This window comes from Peromyscus leucopus, chromosome 16_21 (genome assembly GCF_004664715.2).
Source record: "Peromyscus leucopus breed LL Stock chromosome 16_21, UCI_PerLeu_2.1, whole genome shotgun sequence".
NCBI lineage: Eukaryota > Metazoa > Chordata > Mammalia > Rodentia > Cricetidae > Peromyscus > Peromyscus leucopus.
The window spans coordinates 35,056,809-35,073,341 of record NC_051084.1 but is presented as its reverse complement, the minus strand read 5'-3'; the positions used below and the strand labels follow the sequence as shown (position 1 = coordinate 35,073,341).

Here is a 16,533-nt window from a genome sequence, read left to right as displayed (position 1 = left end):
TCGTCAAAGTGCCAAAGGCAGGTGCCCTGAGGCCATCTTGGCCACCCCACTTCTGTCTTCAGTACCCCACTCCACTTCCTCCTTTCTCCAGCCCGCTTCGAGGTACTGCCACCCTGGCTCCAGGGAGCTGGGAGAAGGGCTTCTCTTACACTGGGGCCAGCTCATCCCCAGCACAGAGCCCGAGCATTGGTAGGTGGGGAGCCAGGAGACTCCTGTCTTCTCCCCAGCCTCCCTTGTCCCTGTGAGATCTTGGGAAAATGACTTCTGCTTTCTGGAACTCTGTTCGCATCTCTTGAAGGAAGCAGAGCCTGAGACTCCTGGTAGCTCTTGTGCGCCTGGACTCTGATGTCCCTTTCCTCCCCTCCACTCTGGTCTTCCAGACAGCGTGATTCAGGTCTACAGAAAACTCTCTGCATGTTCCCAGGTACGGGAAGATGATGAAGAGAGGGGCCATCCTTGTTCATAGACGTGACTTTCCGTAAACACCCTTCCAATAGGAGCATTTTTCTGTATCTGACACACATCCATTAAAGGGAAATTTCAAAAAGTATAGAAAAACAATGAGGAACATATCACACACACACACACACACACACAAATCACACAATTCCAAAACAGTCACCTTCTGGGGTAGGATCCCCCAAAAACAACTAACTCCAGGACAAGGATTATCATGAAAGTCATTAGTACGTTTCCCCAGAAAAGTGGGAGAGGGGACCAGGAAACCCCCATCGGTAGGGGGAACTGCCCTCTGTTTCATTGGTGGCCCTAGCAGGAGCCAGGGATCAGTCCCCGCTCACCGTTGTCTGCCCTGGCAATCTTCAAAGGGCTGCTGTGTGGGGGTCACAAGCTTCTGTTCTTGCTGGCGTCACATTTTTTCCTGCCTCTGTATTAGCTGCATTTTGATCTTTGGGTGGAATTAGTTACTCTCTATTGCTGTGACAAAACACCATCACCAAGATGAGAGAAAGCATTTCATTTGAGGACTAATGATTCAAATGGCTGGAGTCCTTGACCATTATGGTGGCAGGCCAGCATGGCACTGGAGCAGTAGCTGAGAGCTTACATCTGGTACACAAGGATGCACACACATGCATGCGCAAGAGGGAGAGAGAGACCAAGATAAAGAGAAAGAGAGAAGTAAAAGCCCACCACCCACCACCTCCCCCCTCCCCCCCCCCCCCCTCACCCCCCACCCCTGTGACACCTCTTCCAACAAGGCCACACCTCCTAATCCTTCCCAAATAATTCCACCAACTGGGAACCAAGCATTCAAACATGGGATGAATGGCCCATGGGGGCCGTTCTCATTCAAACCACCACACTTACTGTCTAAGTACTTCCATGAGCTTGGTGTCTTAGTCAGGGTTTCTATTGCTGGGAAGAGACACCATGGCCACAACAACTCTTATAAAGGAAAACATTTAATTGGTATGGCTTACTGTTTCAGAGTCTATTATCATCATGGTGGGGCATGGAGGCATGCAGACAGACCTGGTGCAGGAGAAGGAGCTAAGAGTACTACATCCTGATCCACAGGCAACAGGAGTCTGTGCCCACACTGGGCATAGCTTGAGTGTAGGAGACCTCAAAGCCCACCACCACAGTGACACACTTCCTCCAACAAGGCCACGCCTCCTAATAGTGCCACTCCCTATGAGCCTATGAAGGCCAATTACATTCAGACTACCATACCTGGCATATTTTGTCTTCCTAACCACCCAGGAGCAGTGCGGCATGAAGCCGTTAGTAACATTACCGTTTTGCACTGGAGAAACGTGACCACCCTAAAGTGTTACAGATAGTTGCCGATTCCTATAGGTCAGTGCAGAACTAAAAGGTGTCTGGGCACCAGCCCTGTGGCTGGTCCTGTTTGAGGAACCAGGTTGAGTGGGAAATAAGACAATGCCAGGTCCTCCAGAGGGCGTCCTCAACAGGCCACAGGGAGCAGGGACCACGCCCTGGGTTGCCAGCCTCCACTCTCCCAGAACTGAGCCCTGGCACATCCCTGCAGGTGATCGTGTATGTGGAGGATGTCAATGATGAGGCACCCGTGTTCACACAGCAGCAGTACAACCGCCTGGGCCTTCGAGAGACCGCGGGCGTCGGCACCTCAGTCATTGTTGTCCGAGCCACAGACAGAGACACCGGTAAGGCAGGCAGGGAGGCCGGGTGCCATTTCTCAGGGTGACCCTCCTACTGGCCAGGGGGTCCTGTCATCTTCAGGCCCTCCATGTAGCCACACCCAGGGTCAGGAGGGGCTCCTGGGTGATATTCAGTCCGTACAGATGCCCAGACTCAAGAGGATGGGAGTCTGGGAAGTTATCCAACCTCTGATGGGCAGAGGAGAGTGGACCGCTTTGCACACCCAGATTAGTCATCCCAGGACCGACCAGCCCAATGCTAGCCTTTGGCCTGGGCTCAGAAAAGGCTAAGAAAGGCAACAAGGCCATGTCATAAGGCTAGCCTTGGCCTAACCCTCTATTCAGCGGCCACCCTCTACTGCACAGGGGGTTGCCAGCGTCTGGTACTTGCAAGTCTCCTCACAGGCCATCCTTCCTGTAGGGGAGTGATCTGCTTTGAAGGTGGCCCCAACCTGGCAGAGGTTGCCAAGCCCTAGAAGTGGCCACAGTGCTCACTATAAAGTGAAGAGGACAAGATTCCAGAATACTGCAGCCTCCTCTATGGAGCCTGGGCCCAGTTAGGAGAGGGCTCCTCCCCACTCCAACGCCCCCAAAGAGGCTCCCAAGCCACCTCTGCTGCCCCGGCTGCAGCTCAAGCCTCTAATCAGCTACCCCAAGGGTCCCCATGCCCCCTCAGCATTGGTGATCACTTGCCTCCCAGGATGAGTGACCGAGACATAGATCTAAGGATTCTTAGCTGGGTCACTCTCTAAATGGCGCATCAGCACAGGGTCAGGGTCACTGTGTGTTGCGGAGGCCTTTTTCTGGCACAGGCAACCCTTTGAGAAGCTGGTGAAAGTCCTGGGTGCCCTCGCCAAGCTGAATGGTTTTGTGCCCGTCTCCTTGCCGACCTTCCCAAACTGCCTGCCTCCTGCTTGGGCAGTGGTGTGCCGAGGGGGCTGGGCAACTCCTTGGCACCAAGAGTCTCTTCCAGCAGGGAACCAAATAAAGGCTTGGCTGCTCTGAGGGCACCTAAAGCTTTTAGATCAAAACATCACTACAAGATACCCGCTTATCCAAATAGTCAAGACAGGCGTTTTAACTTAAATTTGGAGTCTCTAGGAGCAGAGCCAACTCCCTCTGGCATACTTCTAGTGCCAATGTCAAGCCCCAAAGGGGGTCTGTGGTGTGCTGGGCCTTGCCATCCACCTTGATCTCTGCTCCCTCTTCTACATCTTTGGGGATAGTGTATGCTGGGGGTGGGAGGAGGGAACAGCCAAGGTCTCTCAGGAGCAGCCCCTGGTATAGACAGCTCAAGAAGCCACAGGGCAGCCCCACCCCCAGTCTGGGACTTACATGGCTCGCGTCTCCTCGCAGGGGACGGTGGCCTGGTGAACTACCGCATCCTGTCGGGCGCGGAGGGCAAGTTTGAAATTGACGAGAGCACAGGGCTCATCGTGACCGTGGACTATCTGGACTACGAGACCAAGACCAGCTACCTGATGAACGTGTCCGCCACAGACCGCGCGCCCCCCTTCAACCAGGGCTTCTGCAGCGTCTACGTGACGCTTCTCAATGAGTTGGACGAGGCCGTTCAGTTCTCCAATGCCTCCTACGAGGCAGTCATCATGGAGAACCTCGCTCTGGGCACGGAGATTGTGCGGGTGCAAGCCTATTCCATTGACAACCTCAACCAAATCACCTACCGCTTTGATGCCTACACCAGTGCCCAGGCCAAAGCTCTCTTCAAGATAGATGCCGTCACGGTAAGGAGGCGTTTGGGCATGGCAGGCCTCTCCCAACACAGTGTGCACTTATGGAGCTCCTTCTGGATGCATGGCACTCTCCTTAAGTTAAACGTCCTTATGGTGCATTTCTTCTAGTATGTTGGGGCGGCTATATTGAAAGCCAAGCAGTCTGGTGTCCTTGTTATTAGACAGGGGACGTTACAATAGGAAAAGCCAAAGACTTTCCCTGCTAAATTCACACAGGCATAGGCTGCTTCTCTGGGTACCAAAATGTATAGGATTCCCCCACCCTAGGTTCTTGGGGCCCACTGGGTACCCTGAGATTTGGGTCAAGTCTGAACAGCTCCACTGAGTGGGATCCGTGGGGGGTGAGGGTGGGTAGTGATGGCTGCCAGTCTGCCCCACTTCAGGTGAGGGTCACCAGCTATTCACTGTGTTCCCTGACCAACCTGCAGTAAGAGAGTTCCCAGGACCCCCTCTGAAGCTTCCGGTAGCTGTTTACGGCCATTTTGGAAACATTTTGCTTAGATGAGCGGAGCAAGAGGCAAGCTCTGGGTGCTTCCATGGCCCCTTCCGGCACAACCCTGTCCCCTCAAGAGCACCTGAATCCCAGTCCTCAGGAGGCTGAGGCAGGAGGACCTAGACGTCCAGACCAGCCGAGGTTACATGGCAAGACCCTGTCTCTAAAAGACAAAAATAAAATAAATAAAAGGACCTGCAAATATTTATCAGCCCAGATGCTTTCCCAACACACAAGTCAGAGGATTTTGTGGAGGCTCCAGCATGGAGACACAGTCAATTAGGCTATCTCCGTTCCTCTCCTCTCCCTAGATGCTCCTATTATTACCAGGAAATTCTAATATGCATTCTGCCATATTTCCTAGCCTACCGCTATATACAGGATTTCATCTCGCTTTTCACTTTGTCTATTAGGAAACTCAGATCTAACTCTTTCCCATCTCTTCGGTAGCTATCCTAAGCTGGTTGGCCCCCTTTGCTTTAGTTAGGCTTTCTCCAGAACCCCTCCTTTGACGATCAGCAAGGTCTGAACCCCTGCCGGCCCATCTGTCGAAGGGGCACAGCTTTGCAGCCTGGACTGTCCCAGTGCAGAAGGGCAGTTTGGGCAACCTCCTGGGCTTCCTGGAAGGCAGCCTTGCTGTGCCCAGAGTTCCAGCAGAATCGGGTCAGCCTCCTCCACATGCAGAACCCACCTTTTGAGCCAACTAATATGGCCCTGGATGCAGTGGCCTGCCCATGGTGCTGCTTGCCCTGGCCAAGGTGGATGAGAACCACTCAGAGTGCCTGCAAGTGTGCCAGGTCTTGCCCTAGGGGAGATCAGGAACATAAGCTGAACAAGGGCTCTCAGGGCAGGGGATGGAAGCGAGCATTAAAAACTATGTGAGTCTGGGCAGCCAGAGCAGATGTGGGGAAAGTGTCATGGTGGAGTGATGAGTACTGCTGGGCTCTCTACCTAAAGAGGACCTGTTTGACTGGGAGGCAGGAAACCCTTCTACAAGAGACGGCCGGTGCATCTGGATGGGATGTAAGAGCAATGGGATCTCAGCCAGCAGCCTCCCGGGAACGTTGGACTGGGCCCATGGACTAAAACATGGCTGGCAGGGTGGGGTGGGAGAAGATGGTTGAATCCAGGAACCGCTGCCTGACGTCACTTCCGTCACTTCCATGTTTGCCTCCACCGCCCACAGGGTGTGATCACAGTCAAAGGCTTGGTTGACAGGGAGAAGGGTGACTTCTACACACTGACCGTGGTGGCCGACGATGGCGGCCCCAAGGTGGACTCTACTGTGGTGAGTGGGTCCTGGGTGCGAGCCCCACTCCAGCGCCACCCCTCCGGGCCCCGATTCTCCCCAGCACATGTCGCTCTCCTGACATGTAGCTGGGGCAAGGGTGGTCTCAGGACCACCAGGCAACCAGACCCCCGGGCTGAGACCTTGGCCAGATGGGAGGGTGGCATGGGCTACAGACCTCGTGGGTAGTGGGTGGAAAGTACCAAGCCAGCCAATAACCCTCTGCAATCTGCCTTTCTCTCCTTCCATCTCCTGTCTGTGCTTCTACAGAAGGTGAGTAGCCCATGAACTGCCTCACACCGCTGGTGATGCATAGACTCTCCTACCTTCCCCGGAGGTAGGGTCTATGGGGTGGAGGGCTGGCAAGATGGCACAGTGGTAAAGGTGATTGCCACCAAGACTGGTAACCTGAGTTTGATCCCGGGACCCACATGGTAGAAGGAGACAACCAATTCCAAGTCACCCTCTGGCTTGCACACAAATGCTGTGTCCCACGTCTGCGCTCACTCACATCCACCCACTCCCACCCAACCACCCCCCAACACATACTGAACCCGTCAATCATTGTAAAGCGAAATAAGGGAAGCACATGAACATCTACGGCAGGCGTTCCGAACACTCAGACCCTTCAGGACCCATCCCATCCACTCTCCTGTCCCAAGCTCTGCCCTCCATGTTCTTTCTAGTCCCTATGGGACCATAAGATGGAAGTGTGGTAACAAAGGAATACCTGGACCATGCACAGGTAGGGACCCTGAGACCTTCTCGGTGGCTGCGTGACAAAGGACAGCTGCTTAGCTTCTCTGTGCTTCCCTTCCCCCCTAACGGGGTGTCCTGCCAGTAGCCCTACCCTCCTTAGAAGGGGTGGCGGATCTTAGGAGGGAGATGTGAAGGAGGGTGCTCAGGGCCAGAGCTCAGAGGGTGTCTGGGATGGTAGCTATGGCCGTAGAGTGAGCTGGGTGAGCCCCATTGCCAGGACTGTGTGCTGGGGGCCTTGGAGTGAGTGACTACTATGGTCAGAGGTATGGGACAAAGCCCCAAATGAGCTGGGCCTGGGGTGGAGCTCAGGAGTAAAAGGGGCTTTGATCCCCAACACCTGGCTTTCTTTAACCCCTGGGGCAGCAGGCAGGAGTCCCACATCCTAAATCTCCCAGCAAAATGGCCTAAGACTTAGAGACCTTAGCACCCTTCTCAGTACTACAGGCCCAGATGCCCTTCAGCCCTGACTGGTGGTCAAGGTTCAGGGAACAGGGACTGGGATGCCACTCTGGCATCCAGGTACCCCTTGTTCTGATGTGACTGGCAAGCACTTCATGCATTCTCTCCCACTCAGCCGTCTGCACGCTTCCAAGAAGCAAGACCCAGATACACAGCCCAGCTGGCCTCACACTGTTTGAGATACTAGGGTGTAGGTGCAGGAGAAGGCCTTTAAAGGTGATACGGTTTCCTCTTGAGGCCAGGAGCCAAACCACAGCCGGCTCACCTTCACCTGGCTCCTCCCTGTCCCAGCAATAGGGGGAAGGGGCAGGAAGGAAGGCTCAGCGATCAGAGCTCCTGAGCTGCACTTTTTGGGTGCTGGGGGATGGGCAGGTAAATGAGGTTCTGAGGCTGGGAGCTGGAGAAGGCCCCATCTCTTCTCACCCACCAAGGCTGCTGGCTCCCTTCCCATCCCCCACCCACCCTCACATCCTACCGCTATGATCGGAGTTGCAGCCGTGGCAGGGGGCATTGGCTGACCGTGCCCGGCCTCTGCTGGGCCCCTGATGCAGCAGAAACCCAAAGGATAGTCAACCCTGCCTGCACAGCATGAAGTAGACTGAGGGAAAACCCCAGTGACAACTTCACGTCACTGTGACTTAATGCATGCGTCGTCGGAAGATGTCAGGGAACCCCGGGTGGGCTTGCCGGAGGCTGCTCAAGCTGAGTTCTGCTGAATGAGTAGGAGTTAATGCAGCCAACAAGGAAAAGGTTTTCTGGCAGAGGGGACAGGATGTAGGTAGGCCCTGTGATGTAAGGACCTTGACTGGCCAAATAATTTGAAGATCCAATCACAGCCGTTTTCTCTGTCGGGTTTTGCCCTGACCACAGGGCACTAGGCATCATTATTTCCATTTCCCATATCGACTTGCTTGCTTAGCAGATGCAGAGTACTACTGCCTGATAGACAAGTACGGGCTGGGTAGGGAAAGACTGAGTGTCCATCGGCACGAAGAAGGGACAGTGGAGATTACCATAGCCAGCCTTACCTGTGTTTGCTCACTTCCTGCTTCCGGCATCCATGTATTCTTGTTCCGGAAGTTTTCCGCTGAGAAAATGGAAAACCAGAGCGGTTGAGTAACTATGTCCAAACTCACACAGCCAGAAGTGGAGGAGTTGACCCAACTTCCCCTGGGATCTGACAGCTACTCCATGACATGGTAGGGTGTGGCTGAAACCCAGAAGGGCAGCCTGATTCAGAGGGAGGAGACAGTGAGTTTGTTCTGTAGGACGGACAGGGCCCACAAGGACCATGAGCGCTGTGCACACCAAAAGATGGTCAGATATGGAGTCCAGAAGCCACAGCCCCGATAAGGATGATGAGGACTGGCCTCGGGTGGAGCAGCTTAAGGAGGCCTAACCTGGGGTTCCTAAAACCCAGGCCACCTCCCAACCTGCCCCTGGCAGTCAGTAGAGGCCTTTGTGTTTGTAGTCTCTGTGGCCTGTGGTCTTCCTAGGGCTGGTGGCCACACCCACAGTGGGCCCTTTCTTCCTGCCCATGCCGCCCTTGTCCACTCGAGGTCCAGACTGTGTGGACTTGAAAGAATATGCAATTTCATGGAGCTTCCCTTCCCAATGGGACCCCCCAGATCACAGTAGCCCCCTGCTCCTGGCCTGGCCCCCTCCCTTCAATGCAAAACTTCCTCTGAGGTGGCCAGAGTCTGGCCAGCAGCTGCGTGTCCACCACCAGCCTGCCCATGGTTTTTGTTTCTGTGACTCATTGGCTCATTTCATGTAAAAATCTGAACTCCTCAATCTTCCTGAAAAACAGGAAGTGGTACCAGTGCCAGGCGGGTATTCCCAGCCTTCGTTCCCATGAGCCAGAACCCAGCTTCCCAGCTGTCCCTGTCTCTGCCACCTCAGACCAGCCCCTCTTTGCTGTCCTGACCCTGGGAGTAAGTGTGCAACACACACACACACACACACACACATACACACCACACACACACACACACCACACACACACACACACACACACACACACACACACACACACACACAAACACACACATACACACACACACACACACACACACACACACACACACACACACACACACACACACGTTGCTCAGAGAATCGAGCAGCCAGGGTGGGTCTGGGAGCTTGAATACTTGCTCAAGTCCCTGCTGACCTCGTGGTCTAAGGACATCTTGGGGAAGGAGGCAGGCGGCTGAGTGTGTCTGTCCCCAGGTCTACATCACTGTACTGGATGAGAATGATAACAGCCCACGCTTCGACTTCACCTCTGACTCGGCCATCAGCGTGCCTGAGGACTGCCCTGTGGGCCAGCGGGTAGCCACTGTCAAGGCCCGGGACCCTGATGCTGGCAGCAATGGACAGGTGGGCACCAAGCCAGGGTCTACCCAGGCTGTAGGGTGTTTCTCATTCCTCAGGGGCCATCTGAACCATTCCTATCACCAAGCAAGAAGGGGAATTTATGTGGTGAGATTCAGGCCCACTCTCTAGGCTCCCAGGCTGCTCTGCTTACAACCCCTGGGCCTACTTGCCAAGCACATACAGCCTTGGTGGGCCCGATCCCTCTCCTCAGCCTCATCCCTCTCTTCCAGCACCCGTGAAGAGCAGAGCCATAGTGGGCATGGAGGCCAGGCAGCCCCTTGAACCTGACCAGCCATCTCTCTTCCCTGCCCCCTCTCTCCTCCCACAGGTGGTCTTCTCCCTGGCTTCTGGGAACATTGCTGGGGCTTTTGAGATTATCACCAGCAACGACTCCATTGGCGAAGTGTTTGTGGCTAAGCCCCTGGACAGGGAGGAACTGGACCACTACATCCTCAAGGTGAGCACCTACTGGCCCCTCCGGGAGCACTCACACCACACACTCAGGAGGGAGCCCACCTCACACAATCCCCGGGTGGTTAGTTTCCTGGCTGTCACCAAGTGACAGGGGGCATGTGGCCTGTGCAAGGCCAAGCACAGTAAGGCTGATGGGAGAGGGTGACCTGGGACACACTTCTGTTCCCAGCAGAAGCAGCTGAGGTGTCCGTCCCTGCCGTAAGAGCCAGGCATGATGGCATTCGGTACCCACCTAGAATCCCAGCACTCAGGAGGCAGTGGAAGCCAGAGGATCAGGACTTCAAGGTCATTCTCAAGGCTGTTCTCATAAATTTGAGACCACCCCGAGCTACATGAGACTCTGTCCAATAAGTTAATAAATTAATAAATTAATTAATTAACTAATTAATTAATTAATTAAAAACAAGCAAAACCAGCCAGGAGAATGCCTAGCAGAGCTGATGGGACTCTGACCCTGTCAGGAACACAGTAGGACCTTTGGCAAATGATTTCTTCTGGCTGGGCCTCAGTTTCCCCCACATATGGAATGGGTAAAAGAACCCTACCTGGCTGCAGAGCGAAGAACCACACTGACTATGGTGGCCGCTGAATTGCTGGGCCCACACTGTTCCTCGGCAGAGGCAGAGTGCCTAGAGACCACCGAGGCCGCACTGAAGTCCCCCGTGGACAGGCTCAGCAGGTGGTCAGGACTCCAGAAGGTTGCAAAAAAAAACAAAACAAACAAACAAAAAAACTATCCCAGGCCCTCTCCCTGCTTACCAGAGGCCAGCTTGGAATGACAGACACAAGGCCAAAAGCTTGAATCATATCTCCGACCCAAGGTCAAGGTCAAGAGGCTAACAGAGCCCAAAACACAGGCAGACCAGGGCTCTGCATCCTGAAGTCAGATGCCAAATGAACCTGACATAGGCAAAGATTGTCTGTAGCATAAGCAGAAGGGGAGAGCTTGGTGATGGGCATCAGACCGAGATGAATCAGTGAGTCTCTTGGCCCTCCCAGGTCCTCCCTATCAAGGGGATGGCCTTTGGGCTCCATAGTTCTGATCCCACAGTTCAATCCTGACTGTGAACCCCCTCCTCTTTCTCCCCACAGGTTGTGGCTTCTGACCGTGGCACCCCTCCACGGAAGAAAGACCACATCCTACAGGTGACCATTCTGGATGTCAATGACAACCCTCCCGTGATTGAGAGCCCCTTTGGATACAATGTCAGCGTGAATGAGGTAAAGATACCCAGGGTGGACCATGGACAAAAGCTGACCATGAGACACCCATTTAAACGTCTGCCTGGCCCACTGGTCCCTCAGTCTTCCGAACAGAGATTATGCATAAATGCAGCCCTGGCACTCAGCCCTGTAATATATTTTTGTGATAAAGCAGAGACCCTGGAATAGCTTCTTTTTTTTTTATAACAAACGTTATTTGTTATCTGGCACTAAGGCTGGATGATTGCAGGAAAACATTTTCCAAACCTTGCTGGGCATAGTGCCAGGGGCTGCTCATGAAGAGAGGCGGTTTAGGGTAGAACCCTGCTCTCAGGGCAGAGGCCCACAATAGCTTCTGATTGGCTGTGTGGGTGTGCATGCATCCTTCCCCTGCACCTGAAGTTTTTTCATATGTGAGTGTGAGCATCCAATCTGAGCTTACAGGTTTGGACCAGAATCAAGGGGCTCACACAGGACCTGCCCTGTAGGAGGTAACCAAAGCGCCCTGTAGGAGGTAACCAAAGCACATTGTCTATCAGCACCCTAATCACCCTCCTCCTTGCCCCAGGGGACACAAAGCAGAACTTCCAGGGGGCCCAAACAAAGCCTCGGGGCACCAGGAGCAGAGTGCGGCTGTTCCTTGAAGGCCCTGAATCTAGGATAACCACTTTCTGCTCTCTTACCAGAATGTGGGTGGAGGCACCTCTGTGGTCCAGGTGAGAGCCACCGACCGTGACATCGGGATCAACAGTGTCCTGTCCTATTACATCACTGAGGGCAACGAGGATATGACTTTCCGCATGGACCGGATCAGCGGGGAGATTGCCACACGGCCTGCCCCACCTGACCGGGAGCGCCAGAATTTCTACCATCTGGTGGTCACTGTGGAAGATGAGGGCACCCCTACACTGTCGGTAAGCAATGGAGATGGGTGGGACAGTGCTGGCCCTTGTGTATGAGAAGCCCCTGGTACCCCTCAAACCACGGATACCTCCTGGGTTGTGTGCCTTTAGTTCACAGGCCAGGAGCCTCACAGGGCAGGTGTAGGCCAAGCAGGGGCCTGGTTCTCTCTAGTCTGCACTGCTCGGGGTCCCTGTCCATCCTCTGGTCTCACTAAATGAAGCTCTCAGATGAGCCTGACATCAGGCCTTGGCCAGGGAGTAAGTAAAGAGGGACTTGTGACCGAACTGTGCCCTGCAGGGTCACACTCAACCCTAAGGCTGTGCAGCTCTCTGGCTCTCTCTCTCTCTGCACATTGGTGTGGCACTGTCACAACACTAGGGTGGGAAGGGCTGGTGAGGTCATCCTGTCGGATGCCTGGGTGGTCAGGGCCACAGCCCATGGTTATGGTTATGCGGTTTGCAGAGTTAGGGAAGGAGGCATGGCGCGCGGACTGGGTGGAGACGGCGTGTGTGCTGGAGGAGTGGTCTGTGACTTGGGACCTTGAAAGCTGGCCAATCAGAGCCTGCCAGACTCTCTCACCTTTGTTACCTATAAAAGGCCGATAAGATCTGCAGAGATGGTGTTTGGAGGATTGAACTAGCTTAGGTTGGCACAAGGGCTTGGTAAACACGGAAGACGGGAGAGGATGGCATCTGCCATCAGCTATTGCCACGGTTCCACAGGGAGGTGGATCAAACCCAAGACTGGTGTGAAACGAGGCCTTGATCTGCAGGCAGGTGGTATAGACCGGGCTCAGCCAGCCAGTTCTGGTCTCAGCTGGGGTCCCTGCCCTGTGCATGCTGCTGCAAGTCAGCTGATCAGGCTGCACTTCCAGCGGCTGGCTGGCATTTATGGAAGGCGACAGGGACAAGTCCTCTAACTAGCAAGCCTATGCCTGCTCAAAAGGCGCAAGACGGGAAAGAACACAAGATATGCGCAAGGCCCCGGTGATTGCCAGGCTTGAGCTGGCCCAGGGTCCCTCTGTGGCTTTCTCTTGGCCAAAAACAAGTCACAAGCCAGTCTGCACCGAGTGTGGCCTCGATGAAGGGAAAGATTGGATGCATTTTGGCTTAGTGGCTCTCTGCTCCCAAGACATGTCTCTTAGGTAGCCATGGTGTCAAGGGCCCTGCAGGAGGGCACGGCAGGTCTAGCCTGGCCTTCATCTGGAGTAACTCTGATGAAGGGGTAGGAATTGGGTCAACATTTTGAAGTGGGAAACAAGACTCACTCTGCCCGGCCTCCTCAGCAGCATCCTCACTCCCAGGGCAGCTTGCTGTCTGCTAGGTTAGTCACTCATGCTAGCGGGGTAAATAGGACATGGGTAACTGATTGGGGGTGGGGGTATTGTTTTCGTGATGACATGGAAGGATGCAGTTTTAATCATCTTCAGCGATGTGTTTGGCTACAAGTAACAGACCTTCAGCTACGCAGTTCTACGTCAGATTGCATGCTTTCACATACAGTCTCCATCATTACAAAGATGGATTTTTGTGCTCAGTAATGGTCGGTGTTTCTTAGACTTCTTGGTTGCAGAAAAGCTGATGCTAAATGGAAAAATCACAGGAGGAAAAAAAAATGATGTGGGAAAATCCATTCTTTGGAGCGTCCCGGTTTCTTGGCATAGGGGGAAGAGCTCTGCAATTTGATTTTCTTTTTGATATGTTTTCAGGTAGCCTAGGTTGGCCCAAACTCAGGACATAGCTGAGAATGACCTTGAACTTCTGATCCTCCTGCCTCCACTTCCTGAAAGCTGAGATTATAGGTGTCTCACCATGCCTGGTTTATACAGCGCTGGGGGTTTAACCTGGCACTTGTGAGTAGATCGATGCTCCGGAGGAACTCCACCAACGGAGCCGCGTCCCCAGCCCTGTGGCTTGAAGTCACTAGTGTCACCTCAGTGAAGAACTGCATTGGCCTCAGGGACGTAGTCTGAGAGACAAGCCCAGAACCTTCCCCTCTGCCTGGAGATGGGGGCGATGGGCCTCTCTCTGCCCATCAGGCCTGTGGAATTATGTTATGGTTTGCACATCATCCCAGACAGAGGCAAGGGGTGGGCCTCGAAGCTGCAGGTCAGCCCTGGGCCGTGTCCAGCCTCAGGCAAGACCTCTAACTGTCCATCCTCCTTAGCTGTTTTATCTGGGAGAGCTGTCTACTCTTTAAGTCCGCAGCAGCAAGGCCTTGCCGCAGGCTAGGACACTGTAGACGAGGCAGTCTGGGGGAAGGACAGAGGACAAAACTGACAACTCTTTGCATGACGTGACCCAGGGCTGGGAGCTCAAAGCCAGGGACCAGGAAGGCTTTCTAGGCCGTATCATTATTTAAAATACATTGATGTATTTATTATTTATTTTGTGAGGGGAGGGGCGTGTGTGTACATCTATCCTTCCACTATGTGGGTTCTGGGGGTTGAATTCAGGTCACCAGGCTTGTCTACAAGTGTCTTTTCCCAGTGAGTCATCTCGCCAGCCCACAGGTGTTATTTGTAGTAGCATAGGGCTGCAGAATCGGCTGCCAAGAAGTTTCCATATCCCAGAGGAACCCCTGCGTCCACACCCCGTCTCCTTCTTTCTTCCCTGGGTAACATCCCCTCACCTCCCAAAGCCGGACATTCCTATTCACAGCCTCCAGCCTGTATCACCCAGGCCAGGGACAGCTGGGCTGCAAGGGCCATCCGGGCCAGCCCCAGGTCTGCCACACAATGGCCTGCCACCCGGCCAGAGGAAATCATTGTATTGCTTGGGACCTCTGTTAGCTCCAAACTACAGGCAGGAAAGACTAAAGGACTATGGCGAGGCCCAAATGGCCATCCAGGGGCCCCCGCAGAAGGAAGGGCTGGGTCCAGGGAGGAAGGGCCAAAGCCAGTGAGGAGGTCAGGGGCTGAGCCCTGGCCCTAAGGCACCTTGGCAGGAGGTTTAGGAGAGAGGGTGGCCTCTTTGACATATGAATGACAGCCAGCGACAGGAAATACAGCAGCAGATAACCCTGACTTCTCAGGTTACTGGGGAGAAAAAACCCACACCCACTCTGTCCACAGGCCCTGGATGGGCTGCGAGCTGGGAACAGTGCCCTAGCAGTTCATTATGGTCTTTAAAGCGAGCCTCTGCCATCAGGACCCCGGCTTCCCCCAGCTATGGCTCTGGCCCCCAGCCTGGGCATTTCCCTGTGTTCATATCAGGCAGGAAGAACTGCCCCAGGCCAGCAAGAACAACCCAGCCCCTGGCCTTTCACCTTGACTTTTTTTTTTTTAAAGCAATTTACCAAATGTGCCGTCAGAGAGCAACAGGATGCGTAATCATAATCGCTAAAGCTCCAGCTGCAGCTCACCTTGCTTGTTGAGAGACATCCCGCCACTCCCCAGATGCGGGGGCACACAGCTGGCCGAGCTCCCGGGTCCGTCTCAGTGGCCAGATGGAGCCCTCTGTTCCCTCACCTTCCCCCTGATGCACACAAGTGGAGTGCGTGGGCCACAGTGTCTACCAGAAGTCATTTGGCCTGGAGGTGACCAGGCAGGAAAGGGGGTGACAAGACCTGGTAGAGAAGGAGCCTACACACTAGCACGGGTTCTCCAGAGGAGACCGAGCATAAATGAGAATGTGTTCCCGGTGTGGAGTGAGCTGGAACCATGAACGTGCAGGCTCAGGTTCATCATCTCAGGAGCGCAGTGTGTACAAGGCAGGGCAGTAGCAGGTCCTCCTGGGTGAGGAGGCTGTTTGGTTCCATGAAGGGAAGGGGACAGGCCTCAGGCCTAAGAGGCAGGAGAGCCAACCTCAGTCCCACCAGCCACAAATCATGACCCTTTCAGAGCCGCCATTTCCTTTTGCATTAAATGGGGACAGTAAAGACTCTTGGGGAGGGGTCAGGGTGGCTCAGTAGCTACAGTGCTTGCCACACAAGCATGAGGACCTCAGTTCAGATCCCCAGATTCCACAGAAAAAAAAAAAGCCAGGCAGGGCTGCATGTAGTCTGTAACTTCAGCAGCTGGCGAGGTGGGGGTGGGGTGGGGACAGGCAAATCCACGGAGCTTACTGGTCCGTCAGCCCAGCTTTATTGGTGAGCTCCAGATTCACCGAAGGGTCTGTCAGAAATAAAATGGAGGCACTAGAAGAGATGGCTCAGGGGTTAAGAGCACTTGCTCTGTTTCCAGAGGACCCAGGTTGATTCCACCCACAGGGCATCGCACAGCCATCTATAACTCCATTTCCAACTGATCCAATGCTCCCTCCCCTGGCCTCCACAGGCACCAGGCACACATGTGGTGCTCATACATACACGCAGGCAAAAACCCATACACATAAAATATTTAAATGCATGCTAAAAAATGCAATGGTGGGGCTGGAAGGATAGCTCAGTCATTAAAATCTCTCTTTTAATTTGTTGCTCTTGCAGAGGACCAGGGTCTGATCCCCATCACTCACACAATAGCTCATAACTATTTTAACTCCAGTTCCAAGGGATCCAACAGGCATGCATATGATGTATGTACATGCATTTAGGTAAAACATTTATAAAGTAAATAAATCTTTAAAAATAATACATTGCGGAGGAATGGAGGAAGAAGCCCAATGGTGATTTCTGACTTACACACACACACACACACACACACACACACACACACACACACACACACATATATATATA

At 53.8% G+C, this 16,533-nt stretch overlaps 1 protein-coding gene across 1 annotated transcript in view; it reads left to right on the top strand.

Annotated features, from left to right (window-relative positions):
• The window catches only part of Cdh23 (cadherin related 23), a 382,909-nt gene that overhangs the window by 298,010 nt on the left and 68,366 nt on the right, over positions 1–16,533 (top strand). Inside the window, exons 30-37 of the mRNA XM_037199816.1 lie at positions 2,015–2,150; positions 3,501–3,889; positions 5,578–5,679; positions 5,950–5,952; positions 9,130–9,279; positions 9,605–9,733; positions 10,843–10,971; positions 11,640–11,867. Of these exons, the coding sequence (XP_037055711.1) occupies positions 2,015–2,150; positions 3,501–3,889; positions 5,578–5,679; positions 5,950–5,952; positions 9,130–9,279; positions 9,605–9,733; positions 10,843–10,971; positions 11,640–11,867 (1,266 nt within the window). The remainder of the gene's footprint in view (positions 1–2,014; positions 2,151–3,500; positions 3,890–5,577; positions 5,680–5,949; positions 5,953–9,129; positions 9,280–9,604; positions 9,734–10,842; positions 10,972–11,639; positions 11,868–16,533) is intronic.